This window comes from Anastrepha ludens, chromosome 6, assembly GCF_028408465.1.
Source record: "Anastrepha ludens isolate Willacy chromosome 6, idAnaLude1.1, whole genome shotgun sequence".
NCBI classification, from domain to species: Eukaryota; Metazoa; Arthropoda; class Insecta; order Diptera; family Tephritidae; genus Anastrepha; species Anastrepha ludens.
The window spans coordinates 112,815,405-112,829,498 of NC_071502.1; the positions used below are offsets into that span (position 1 = coordinate 112,815,405).

The 14,094-nt window shown below is 33.3% G+C and overlaps 2 protein-coding genes across 4 annotated transcripts in view; one reads left to right on the plus strand and one right to left on the minus strand.

Annotated features, from left to right (window-relative positions):
* Positions 1–14,094, minus strand: part of LOC128868841 (clavesin-2) — a 65,644-nt gene that overhangs the window by 36,468 nt on the left and 15,082 nt on the right. Inside the window, exon 1 of one of the 3 annotated variants that reach the window (XM_054111382.1) lies at positions 11,473–11,565. The exons of the other annotated variants lie outside the window; for them this stretch is intronic. The gene's annotated coding sequence lies outside the window, so the exon portion shown is untranslated. Of the gene's footprint in view, positions 1–11,472; positions 11,566–14,094 lie in introns of those variants that run through there. 3 annotated transcript variants of the gene reach the window in all.
* Positions 1,745–12,872, plus strand: LOC128867242 (substance-P receptor). The gene is made up of 6 exons (XM_054108344.1): positions 1,745–1,783; positions 1,835–1,984; positions 10,437–10,922; positions 10,995–11,138; positions 11,279–11,623; positions 11,776–12,872. The coding sequence occupies exons 1-6, from the start codon at positions 1,745–1,747 to the stop codon at positions 12,043–12,045; spliced, it is 1,434 nt and encodes a 477-aa protein (XP_053964319.1). The 3' UTR covers positions 12,046–12,872.

The window sequence follows — 14,094 nt, forward strand, 5'->3', positions numbered from 1 at the left end:
AATTAAAATTTTGTTTTGAAAATTGCAACCATTACATTAGTATTTTCTTATGACGTTGTCACGTTAAACTATCGTCAGTAAACCGACTTGACAGACAACCTCTTTTTTTTCATAAAAATATATTTACCCATGAGAGGAAAGCATTTTGTGGAATAGAAGATAACCAAATGGTTTTTAGCTGCAATTTAAAGATATTTCGGATGAAATCTACGCTCAACTTGCAGGCTTTGAAATTACACTAATAGCGGTATTGAGATACGAGGGATCTATTTAAAAAAATTAAGTGGATTTTGCTTAAAAGAATTCATTTTGTTCTTATTGATAATATTTTATTTGTTTATATTAAATTTTTTTAAAAACACTGTACTAGGCTTTTTCTTTCATAAATTCTAGCGTGCACTTTGTATGGAAGAAAAGGCGTGACACCTCAGCAAAAAAAATTGTCAAATTTTGCAGTCATTTGAGACTTGCTTTTGGTTATACTAAAATTTAATGTGCTATAAAACTGCATACCCAGAAAAATTGTAGAAATCCTGGTTAAAAAATTGGAGGTGTAATGAAATTTGAAATGAAATGAAAAATATTGAAATTTTGAAAAATATTGAAATTTTGAAAAATATTGAAATATTAGAAAATATTGAAATTTTGAAAAATATTGAAAAATATTGAAATTTTTATAATATTAAAATTTTGAAAAATATTGAAATTTTGAAAAATATTAAAATTTTAAAACATATTAAAATTTTGAAAAATATTGAAATTTTGAAAAATATTAAAATTTTGAAAAATAGTGAAATTCTGAAAAATATTAAAGTTTTTGTACCAATTTTGAGACTTTGTGTTATATGGTTTTTGCGGTAGTGTAAATTATGTGTTTATAAAACAAAAATAGTGGTGTGTTTATAATTTGTAACGGGGGGTATATGAGCAGAAATCGTACGAAATAGTGGTTACGGCAAGGGCACTTGTGCCATTGCTCCTTATAATTAGGACAAGTACTCTTCTGCTATTGCTTCATCCAATGCTCGAGGCACTTAAAATAAGCCCTTTTTTGTAAAGCATTGAACTCTTCTAGCAATGCGGCCTTTATTTCCTCAATCGTGGAAAATCTTCGATCTTTCATTGGGAGCAGGTAAAGGTCGCAGAGGGCCAAGTTCCATTAATTCTTTGAACAATTTTACGAAAGCAAAAAATTGCCAAGCACACCAACAAAACACGTCTTATCTCCATAACTGTCAACAAACTGGCCAAACAAGCAAAATTGCTGATAATGTCAACTAATGGCTGGGGGCCCAACATAACGAAAGAAAATCGACAGCTCGCGAAATTTGGAGTTACCATGTTTGCATGCACAAATTTCGTACGTCTATGGAAAATATTAAATTATCTGTAATATCCCAATTTAGCAATAAAATATTTATATTATATAAACATAATGTACATGCTAATAATTACACGTGTTCATCGGGCATGCTAATGTAAACTAAATGCTTTTAGCCAAAATTTGACAGACAGACAATTGACACAATGAGCAATCGCAGGCGCAGCAACAATAACAATTTACGTAAACCAAAATCAATGCTGGTAAATATAACTACAATTAAAGTAAAAAAATGTGTTGCCGATAGCCAATTGATATTGTGGTTTTCATAATATTTTGCATTTACCTATGTATGTACGTATGTGCTTTTATGTATCCAAGTACATACATATATTGTTGACAGGGGATAGATATTCAAGCATGATGTTAGCTGGCGTCAATGGACCTTATCTAGATGCATCGGTATGTATGTATACAAGTATCGTTTTATACTTGTTTTATCAATCGAGACAGGTGGACGACTTGACGGCGGCAAATGGACGATCCTCGCGCACAGGCCCGCATCGCTGGGTGGTGGTAGGGTTAGTTAACGCTCCTAATGAAAGTGTGACACTTTCCGGAACGCACGCAAATGCGTTTAATACGCAAAACGGCCTAACAAAAGTGAGTGCTGATTTACACTATTCTGTTTTAATCAAATTAATTTAGCGAACAGTTGCGCCAGAGCAACCAAGAGAGTAGCAAGTGGATCTTTGTGGAACTAAAATTACATTAACTATTTTGGGCAAGAAATACAAGTATATATGCATGTGTTTATAAGGCATATGTTTGGTAAATTTGGATGGATATTCATTAAGCGAATGGCATTTCTAGTGATAACGACTAAAGGACTAAAGTGAAAAGTGTAGTAAAATGGAATCTGCCAATGCATACTTGTCATATGAAAAGGATACAAAATTGGTGAGAGGGAATAAGGAATTGAGTTACTCGCTATCACATTAAATTAGCGCGAAAAGGATTTTACTTAAATTAGATGTATTCTGTGTACAGGCAGTAAGTCATTTGAAAGAAAAAAAAGGACTTGTAGAGAAAATCAAATATCAAATCAAAACAAAGTGACTCGCGCCCATGCAGCACTGAGTCAAATGTAAAAACGACTTTTTTGTTTTAAATACTAGGCGTATATCTATGAAACCGGAATTCCCTGTTGCTCGTGTTGTAGTTGTTGTTGTTGTTTCACCAATATAAACATTCCCCATACATGTACAGTGAATGCTGCTGGAGTGACAGGTTGTAAATCCGCGCGTTCCGGTAACGTTAAATCGTTGGCTACAAATTTATTAGTTTTCGAACTGCACTTCCAACAATTTATAGTTCAAAACATTCGAACTTAACCGCAACAACTCCTCCTCCTCTTATTTGTGGTGTTCACCTTGATGTTGTTCGACAAATGGAGGGACCTACAGTTTTAAACCAACTCCGAATGGTAAATTGTTTTTTTATGAGTAGCTTTTGCATGGTAAAAAACAACGTCATGCTGACAGCAAAAAACACATTTGAAATGCTGCTTACCACGGCTAAATGAAAATATTTGTCTGCAATGAACCCGTTATAGCTGATGGAAAGTGGATAAGATACATGTAAGTAATTCGAAAATGTACTCTGCTTCAAAAACTCGCAGAACATATATTAAACGAGCCAAAACAAAGTGATTTCCCTTGCAGGCATTCCACTATCGAGTAAAGAGTACCAAAGAAATGATAACGGCAGCACTACCTCATATAGTTTACTCAACAGACTTAGCTCTGTTTAATTACCCCTTGCTTTCATAGATGGCGCATGCACTTGCAAATGATTTAATAATACATAACTCGATTTCTAATTTCGTTCGGACGATATAAATTTCTGCACTTTTTTGACGAGGAATTCGTGAAACATCAGGAAAATTGTAGAAATTGTATGGTGAAATTTTTAATAAAATATTTTTTACCATTTTGGCACAATAAATGTGTATTTTGTCATTAAGAAACGCATAGATATATAGCAGGTGCAAATTTTAGCGCTGTTGATTTTAATTGAAAGTACATTCCGGAGTAGTAGTGAAAAAAAGCAACGAGGATAAAAAATCGGACGATCAAAAATACATTTAAATGAAATACTAAAATTAATAATTCTCAAGTAATTTTATTTCCATACTGCCCAAAAATTTAGAAAAGATTTTTCAGAGCAATATCACATTTAAGTTATATGATAAGTTATTGAAATACCAAAAACAATTAAAAATAAAAATTAAGATATAAAAACAAAGTAAATAAAAAAATGAATTAAAAAGAATATAAAAAAATAAAAAATATATAATATAATGAGGTGATGTCCCTACGTTTCTTAACTCGTCTAGAAGAGAGGTACTCGATATTACTCTTGCTAGCGAATCATGCACACAACTGGTGCAGGACTGGAGCGTTGATAAACAGCACTCCTTTTCCGACCACCAATATATAACATTCACTTTAAAAGCCGAAACGGCAAAACCCATGAAGTACCTTAACAAAAAACGTATGAATTGGATCAAATATAAAGAACATCTTGCCAATGGACTTCCTGATATCAGGCAGTTTGAAATGGCAAATAAAAACGATATCGAAAACGCTGTCAACATGATAACGAAGGCGTGTCAAAGCGCAGCACGACAATCTTGCCCCCTGACAAAAACAGGAGGTAAGCATAAACCTTTTTGGTGGACTCCAGAAATCTCAGAACTTCGCAATCGAACTCGGAAACTGGTTAACCAATCTAAAATAACAAACGAATGGGAAGAATATCGACAATGTCTCAAAGACTTTAAGAAAGCTGTCAGAAGTGCAAAACGCACATCCTGGCGATCATACACTCAAGAATTAGAGAACACTTCAGAAGTAAGCAGACTACGCAAGATTCTTGCATCAAACCCAGTCTCTCCCAGTTTTATCATGACTCAAGATGGAACTTGGACTACTTCAACTGACCACACTCTTAGAATACTTCTAGAATCTCACTTTCCAGGCTGTGTTACCAACTTACCTGCTCTTCCCACCACTTTTCAGAGTAATTATGGGAATCGATCAGATCTAATCAGCTCTAATAGCATCTCTATAGCAATACTAAGCTTTAAAAAATTTAAATCACCAGGTCCTGACAACATCATTCCAGCAGAACTTCAAGAAGGACTGGAAATTCTACTGCCTTGGTTAACAAGGATCTTTAACAAGTGTTTAAATCTCTCTTACCTTCCGACAATTTGGAAGAAATCGAAGGTAGTATTCATTCCGAAAACGGGGAAGCCTTCACACTGCAAACCAAACGACGTCAGGCCCATTAGCCTAACCTCTTTTTGCTTAAAGGCTTTTGAAAAAGTCTTAGATGAGCAAATCAAAACCCAACTTGAAACTAAGTTGAACTCTGAGGCACAACATGCCTACACTAAAGGGAAATCGACTGAAACGGCACTTCATTCACTGGTGCAAACAGTGGAAACTTCCCTTCACAATAAAGAGTACTCTCTTGTCGCATTTATAGACATAGAAGGTGCTTTTAATAATATTGAACCTAACGCTATTTTGTCTGAAATTGCCAAATTGGGTATTAATTACTCCATCCGAAAGATGATCGAACAAATGCTCCAAAATAGAATAATCACTCCAGAGCTTGGGTTAAGCCGCATGAGAATGTACGCCGTCAAAGGCACTCCTCAAGGCGAAGTACTTTCACCCCTTCTCTGGAATCTCGCTGTAAACAGTTTGCTCCGAAATCTCGAAAAAGCAGGCTGCAAGGTTGTAGCCTATGCAGATGATATTGCTCTCTGCGTGTCAGGCAAACACCTGAATACCCTCACTGAGCTCATGCAACGCTCAATCAATATTCTGTCAAAATGGTGCACCGAATGCGGACTAAATGCGAATCCAGCAAAGACAGATCTTGTTCTCTTCAATAGGAAACAACAAACAAACACTGCAAACAATAACTTTAAAAGGGGAATCATTACCTCTATCTGATTCAGCTAAATATCTAGGAGTTATTCTTGATAGAAAGTTGAGTTGGAAATTGAACATCGAAAACAGATGTAAAAAAGCTTTCATAGCTCTCTATACTTGTAAGAAAGCTATAGGCAAAACCTGGGGTTTTTCACCTCGGATCATTTATTGGATATATACCTCGATCATCAAACCGATACTCTTCTACGGTGTGGTTGTATGGTGGACAGCACTCGAAAAACGGTGTAGAGTAGCCATAATTGATCGAGTCCAAAGATCAGCCTGCCTCCTGATAACAGGATGCTTAAGTACAACACCTACTAAGGCTCTAAATACGTTGCTTCACTTGTTCCCTATCGATCTGACTGGCAAAGCGATTGCAGCGAAAGCAGCGACACGCATGAATGCTATATCGAAATGGAATAAGTATCTTGGCCATTCGGCCATACTGAACAGGAACACTGTTATCTCTTCCGACATAGACTATCATGTAAGTCTTCCATCACCACCCTTGCTATTCTCCTGTTCACTCCCAACTAGGGAAGCATGGAAGACAAATCTTACCGAAATCGATGGCCCTCTGATTATATATACAGATGGTTCAAAACAAGACGGTAAAGTGGGATTTGGAATCTTTTCCAATTCCCCTCACATTAATCTATCATTTAGATTACCCGACTACTGTAGCGTATTCCAAGCGGAAGTATGCGCTATCTGGTATGCTGCGAAAACTCTCTTAGAAAATAGAATATCACTAGAGGATATCCGCTTTTTCACCGACAGTCAAGCGGCCGTTCGAGCACTCAGCTCCTCTTATACCCACTCAGATGTGGTTCGATCCTGCCTCTTATCTCTTAACGAGATAAGTGTTCAGAATTCTGTCCAAGTTATCTGGATACCGGGTCACAGTGGATTCGAAGGTAACTGCAAAGCTGATGAGCTCGCAAGAGCTGGAGCTGCGCAATCAAATGTTAGTAACTTACCCACAGTCCACATTCCGCTCTCAACATGTAAAATGCTCATCGATCGAGAATTTCACAGCATTGCTGATCGGAGGTGGCGAGTGGAAACTACTTGCGTTACGACCAGACAAATCTGGCCATCCTACAATCTGAAACAGACAAAAACCCTTATAAGTCTTTCGAAACACGAACTAAGACATACAATATCTCTTATCACCGGCCACTGCCTTTTGGGCACTCACGCACGTCGGCTCGGGGTTCCTCAAAACGACCTGTGCAGATACTGCGAGGACGAAAATGAGGAAGTATCGAGCAGACATTTGCTGTGCAGTTGTCCAGGCCTAGCCAGAAGTCGACTCGCTCTTCTAGGCTCTTCAACAATTGACAATCTTTCAGTACTCTCGGACCTGAAAATCGAATCTCTCATTAAATTCTCGAAACGAATTAATATCTTTGACCAAAATCAACAATAAAAATCTCGGTTAGGTGGGGAAATCATATAACATAATGAGCTCTAGGGCAACACAACGGACCCAACTTGCGGTCTATGTGGCACTCCGATGCGGGGTCACCCTTAAACCAACCAACCAACCAACCATAATATAAAAAAATTAAAACAAAATATAAAAAAATAACAAAAAAACATTTTTTTAAATTTAAAAAATTAAACAAAATAAATAATTTTAAAAAATACAAAAATCAAAAAAAAAATATAAAATATAAAATATAAAAAAAAAAATAAATAAATAAAAAAAATTTACAAAAATACATATTTAAACAATTTAACAAAATAAATAATTAAAAAAATAAAAATAATTAAAAAAAATTAAAATAATAAAAAAAAATAAACTATTTAAAAAAGTAATTAAAAAAAAAATTATTTAAAAAAAAAAAAATTTCAAAAAAATAAAAAACAATATTTAAAAAAATAAAAAAGAAATATTTAAAAAACATAGTTTAAAAAAATAAAAAAATAATAATTTAAAAAAATAAAAAGAATAATTAAAAAAAAATAAAATATAATATAAAACAATTAAAAAAATACATAAAAAATAATATAAAACAATTAAAAAAAAAATAAAAATATATACGAAAATTTTTCAAATAACAAAAAATAAAAAAAAAATTAATTTTTTTTTTAAACATTAAAACAATATTAAATAATGTAAATAAATTTACAAAACAATAATTAACTAATTTAAAAATTTCTCAATGGTTGAATAGACAATTTACTATCATAATTTTATTTCAGTACTGCCCAAAAATTTAGAAAAGATTTTTCAAAGGCAAAGCAATATCACATTTAAGTTATATGATAAGTTGTTAAAATACAAAAAAAACACAAAACAAAATAAATTAAAAAAACTAAAAATTTTAAAAATTTAAAAAATTAAACAAAATAAATAATTAAACAAAATAAATAATTAAAAAAATAATAACTATAATTAAAAACAAATAAAAAATAACAATTAAAAAAAGTTATCTGGATACCGGATCACAGTGAATTCGAAGGTAACTGCAAAGCTGATGAGCTCGCAAGAGCTGGAGCTGCGCAATCAAATGTTAGTAACTTACCCACAATCCACATTCCGCTCTCAACATATAAAATGCTTATCGATCGAGAATTTCACAGCATTGCTGATCGGAGGTGGCGAGTGGAAACTACTTGCGTTACGACCAGACAAATCTGGCCGTCCTACAATCTGAAACAGACAAAAACCCTTATAAGTCTTTCGAAACACGAACCGGCCACTGCCTTTTGGGCACTCACGCACGTCGGCTCGGGGTTCCTCAAAACGACCTGTGCAGATACTGCGAGGACAAAGATGAGGAAGTATCGAGCAGACATTTGCTGTGCAGTTGTCCCGGTCTAGCCAGAAGTCGACTCGCTCTTCTAGGCACTCCAACAATTGACAATCTTTCAGTACTCTCGGACCTGAAAATCGAATCTCTCATAAAATTCTCGAAACGAATTAATATCTTTGACCAAAATCTACAATGAAAATCTCGGTTAGGTGGGGAAATCATATAACATAATGAGCTCTAGAGCAACACAACGGACCCAACTTGCGGTCTATGTGGCACTCCGATGCGGGGTCACCCTTAAACCAACCAACCAACCAAAAAAAAAATAATTGAAAAAAATACAAAAGCAGTTTAAAATAAAAAATAATAATAATTAAAAAAAATATTGTAATTATTTAAAAAACAAAAAAACATTTATTTAAAAAAATAAAACAAATTATTTAAAAAAAAATTGTTTAAAAAAAATAATAATAATCTAAAAAAATAAAAAGAATAATTTTAAAAAAATAAAAAAAAATTTAAAGAAATTAAAAAAAAATATATATATATATAAAAAACTTTTCAAATAACAAAAAATAAAATAATAAAAATAAACTTTTTTTTAATTAAAACAATATTAAACAATACAAAAAAATTCACAAACAATTATTCAACAAATTTAAAAATTTGTCAATTGTTGCATAGACAATTTACTAAATGCACACTTGAGCTCACTTAAGTAAGTCACTTTACTTTTTATAATATTCGCTCCATTTTTTATGCTAAATGTTTTTCGTTAATTCTTTAGAAATATGTTATATATATCATTGTATAACAAAAACCTTATAAATCAATAATTAAGAAAATTCAAATATTTGCACAAAATCCACAAAAATTTAATGAATTTCAAAAATGTTTATCAAAATTTTCAACTTTTTAATATATTTAGAGTCTTTAGAAAACTTGAAAGTATGCAGTTTTATAGCCAATCGAAGTATGTATAGTAAAATGTGAGTTTGAAGTCAGTCAAACATTGCGTTGATTTCTAAATACAATGTTGACAATTTTCTACCGCATAAAGCACATGTTTGAAAGTCTTTCATATGGAAGAAAATGCTCACAACACCTCAGCGCCCACGTATTGTTTGAAGTCGCTCAAAAATAGCTTTAATTATTGAGAATTTTTTTCCATATAAAAGGCTTTCGAACATAACCTAAAAATATATTGCGAACATTGTAAAACGGCAAAATTACTTAATTATGTGCACAGGTGTATATTAAAAATCATATCCATAAATGTGCGACGAAAATAAATACAATAATATATATCATCGTCATTCGAGCTAAAATACTTAGGTAGGTACAAGTGGCAGTCACCAAACCAAGTGAGCGTTGCCGATCTATTGTGAGCAAAAATATTTATGTAAAATTTTAGAACCAAGTGAAAATCCGGAAGATTTTTTGTGAAAAAAGTGAGCGAAATAGAAAATAAAAAAAATTCGAAAAACCTAGAATGCAGTCTGTGCTCCGTGATATTCATTGCGATCACAGTCGATGACTTTTGCGAAACGGCTTAAAAAGACAACATCCCACCAAGGTCTGTCACTCCAACATTTGTTAAAAATTATTTGGGTAATATACTAAAAATTACAACAGCAACAAACTAAGCACAGAGACTCGCAGGGCATTTTTCGCTCAAAAAAGCAATATATCTAGAGGTTTTTCAGAAGTAATAAAGTTGTTGTTGTTGTAACAATAAATATTCCCCATACATTTTTGGTGAATGCTACCACGGAGGAGTTCCTAAACGGGATGAAAATCATTCAAAATGTTTTGAATTTCCCTACCTCGTAAAATATAATTTGGATCACAAGCCATTGCCAGCAAGAGACCCATTGAGACCCGATCCGCAAAATTTAATTAAGTGAAAATTTTAATGAAGAACTGTATACATTGACAAAGTTAATTTTTGGGTTGGCTTTGGTTCGAATGTCTGACATCAAACCAATTTTCATCACTTTATTGCTTTTGTGAGACTGCTTTTTGTGGGGATTAGCCACGATTGACGGCTTAACATTCGGCAGTTATACGGAAAAAAGTAGAAAAAAAATTAACTGACCTGTCGGTCTTAAATAAATTTGCTCATAAAATTTGCAAGCAAATCAAACTAATATACGAGAGTATTGGACTTTACATTCAGTTTTTTTTCTTTTCTTTTTGTTTTTGTGGCCTTACATACTTTCAAAATTCTATTGTAAATTTTATTATAGAGCCCTTTTCGGATGAACTCGATTTTATTAAAATAGTAAATTTCATAAGCACCATTTTTTCTGCTTTCCCATTGTTCATTCCCTACAGATCAACTACAGCGATGTCAACTTCCCTGAGGACCGCATTTGGACACGCATACCCGACTGGGATATAACACTCAAGATCAGCACATTTGTCCCGGTAATCATATTCGGTTTCTATGGCAATTTTGTCATACTCCAGCTAATCGTGCTCAATCGGGCGCTACGCACACCGACCAATATGCTTGTGGTCAATATGGCAATAGCCGATATGGTGACGCTACTGATTTGTCCAGTTATGTTTATGATAAATGACTTCTACCAGAACTATCAATTGGGTTCTTTTGGTTGTAAAACGGAAGGATTCTTGGATGTGGCCTTTCTCATTACAGCCGTTTTGAATCTATCGGCTGTAAGTTATGATCGTCTAACAGCAATCGTTTTGCCGACGGAAACGCGCTTAACAATGCGTGGTGTGAAATTTGTGATTGCCTTCACATGGTTGGGTGGTTTTTTAATTGCCATGCCATTAGCCATATATAGAACGTATAAGGCGAGCCAGAAAATCAAATACTTTATATTTACATATTTCATTTTATAGCTTTGTTTACTCTAAATTCCATAGGTACGACAGTGGAAGAACTTTAGGGAGATGTATTGTAAGGAGAATACGGACATTTTACCCAAATATTGGTATGTCTTAATTACGGTTATGGTGTGGTTTCCGCTCAGCGTAATGCTGATCTGCTACTCAGCGATCTTTTATAAGGTAAGCGAAGGCGAAAAAAACAATTGAAGCAAACAAAATATTTGAGTAGAATAATAATAATTCACAGCTGATTTTTCTTGTTTGTTGGCAAATAAATGTAAATAAATTTAACGCAATTTTTTCATGTATTTTTTCTACAGCTCGATCGCTATGAGAAACGTGTGCTCAATCGCGAGCATCCACTCAGCGTATCCTATAAGAAAAAAGTGGCGAAAACGCTATTCATTGTGGTGGTCGTTTTCATTGCGCTACGGCTACCTTTCACAATATTGGTTATTTTACGTGATCAGTACATAACCAATCAGGATAGCTCTATAAATAATAGTTTTCGTACTTTCTGGTATATATCGCAGTTTTTGATGTTTTTGAATTCAGCAGTAAATCCACTCATCTACGGTTTTAATAATGACAACTTTAGACGCGCTTACGACCAGACGCCATTGTGCAATTGTTGTAAACGGAATCAAAACAAAATTGAGTCGAACGTAAGTCGAACTGGGTGTTCTACTTATTTATTTATTTAACTATTTATTCATTTTTTAACTATTTATTTAACCAATTATTTATTTAACTATTTATACCTATGATGATATGTATGTATTTTTAATTAAATATTTTATACTCCTTTGCTAATTAGAAAACTTCCAGTGACAAGAGTTGCCTTAGCTTTTTAAAAAATTCCTTCAATCAGATTTGTTGCTGTCTTTGCCTGCGAAGCAAAAAACGATTTTCTTTTTCTGAAAATCAGCATGCACAGAAAGCAGCGGTGCTGCGTAGCGTAGCCAATGGAACATCGGAGCCGCATATGCTGGCAAAAGAAACGAATTTGACGAATGCACTAACAACATATAATCGCTTCGACAACGAGGGCTGCCATAATCAAGTTTTGAGTGATGATTTTATATGATTTGTCTGGCAAATATGTATGAGCGCTTGCTTAAATTCATAATGTTTGGTTTTAATAAATGTTATTGTTGTTTTAAATGGCAAACAAAAAATTTTGCAATGGTGCTGTTTGAGCTACACCCGTTCACTATTCTCATTCGATTCCTATATCAGATGACGAAACTCTCGCTGAGTATTAAAAACACAAATATTAATCATTTTTATTTTGCATACAATATTTTTAAATTGAATATTTATTTTTATTTAGTGGATTTTTTTTTAATAATTTTTAATATTTGCTATTAAATAACTAAACAATTACATTATCTCGTGGATTTTTGAGATTTTTTTCGTTGATGGTGGGTACTTTGTATGGAAGAAAAAGCATGGATATTCAGTGGAAAAATAAAATTCTAAAATCAACGGTAGTTTGTAGTCACCTGAAACTTACACTCTGTTATACTAAAATTCAAATTCTAAAAATTATAGTCATAAAATTTAAAGTTTCCATGAAATTTCAAAAAAATAATGTAAAAATGTTGTTTGTTTAAAACTTTTCGTTGCATGCTTTTTGTTTTAGTACGAAATATGTTTTTATAAAAAATAGTGGCGAACTTATAATTTTGCAACGGAGTGTATATAAGAAGAAATCGTAGGGGACGAAATAATAGTGGGCCAGGCAAGAATACAGGCTTACAGCGAAAATAATAGAATATTTTCATTTTTTTTTTAATTAAACTTGAACTTACACTTACGGACAAATTAAAAGAATCACCATATTTTGAACAGCTTTGACTACTTTTTTTTAATTTTCATTTATTTTTTCTATAAAAATATAGCTCATTCTGCAAATATAAAACTCAAAGTTTCAAACTTTATACCAAAATTTAAAAAATTCAACAAATTATTCATAAAAATTGAAAATTTTTAGTCAGAATTTTCAGAAAAATTCCGGATATACAGTTGCATAGCCCAAGGAATTTTGGTATGATGAAGTGCTAATTACAAGTGTCGCAAAAATCGCGTTGATTTCTGAAATTTTTACAATATGTTATCGCTGAGGTGCTGATATTTTTATTTTTTTTTTTTATAAAAAACATCCGGACAGTTTCTTTTAATAGAAAAAAATTGTATTTACTTATGCAAAAAAAATTCTGAAAATTTTGTAAAGGTGGTATTCACACCCTTGCTTCAATTCTTAGTTGGTGTTTGATATATATTTTTTTAATTGTGAACCGACTATTTTTTAAGTCTCTGGAAAAAGTGATATGTTTCCCAGCATGTTTTATGGCTACTCTTCTTCATATGTAAGGACGTTGAAATAAAAAAACAAAATTTAAAAATATGTGAACAAACTTTTTTTAAATCTGAAACGTTACTCAACAGTTAAGTTAACTTAAATGAACGGACTCCGTAGTCTAGCATAAGTGCCCTAGCCTGCCATCCCAGAGGTTGAAGGTTCCCAAAACAAACAAAAAAATCCTCCAAAAAAAGCTGATCCTTTCCATCCTTACTCCCGCACAATAGTCTGCGCATTATTTGCATTGTGGCTGCTAAAACAAGAAAAACAAAAACAAAGAAAAGCTCACAGTTACACATAGCATCAGTGACGTCAGCAAAAGAAAGCGGGCGACCGCGGTAATAGCGCAGACACACGAAATTTACCGAAGTCCTCAACCATCTGTGAGATCCTTCTGCCAGAAAAGTGTGAAACACAGATGTCACTAGAAGGTGTAAGAAGGCCTTGTTCCTAAGCAACGACAGATGGGCATTCCCACTACCTACTTAAGACTGGTAGCAGCAGGCTAATCCCCAACCCTGTCAGAAATCAAAATAGATTAACGAAACCAACGCAAAACTGAGTCTTGTCGAGGCCCTATGCTCCCAGGAGGAATGAACAACGACAAAAAATAAACTTGCGCAAAGTTACACTACCATAAAAATTTTTAGTTTGCCACCAAGATAATTTGTTACTCGTTAGCTTATAATAAAATTATTTAGCAAAAACAAAGAAATCCGAACAAAAATGCTGAGTGGAGAGTAACAAAGCAATAGATGCGGTGTGAATACC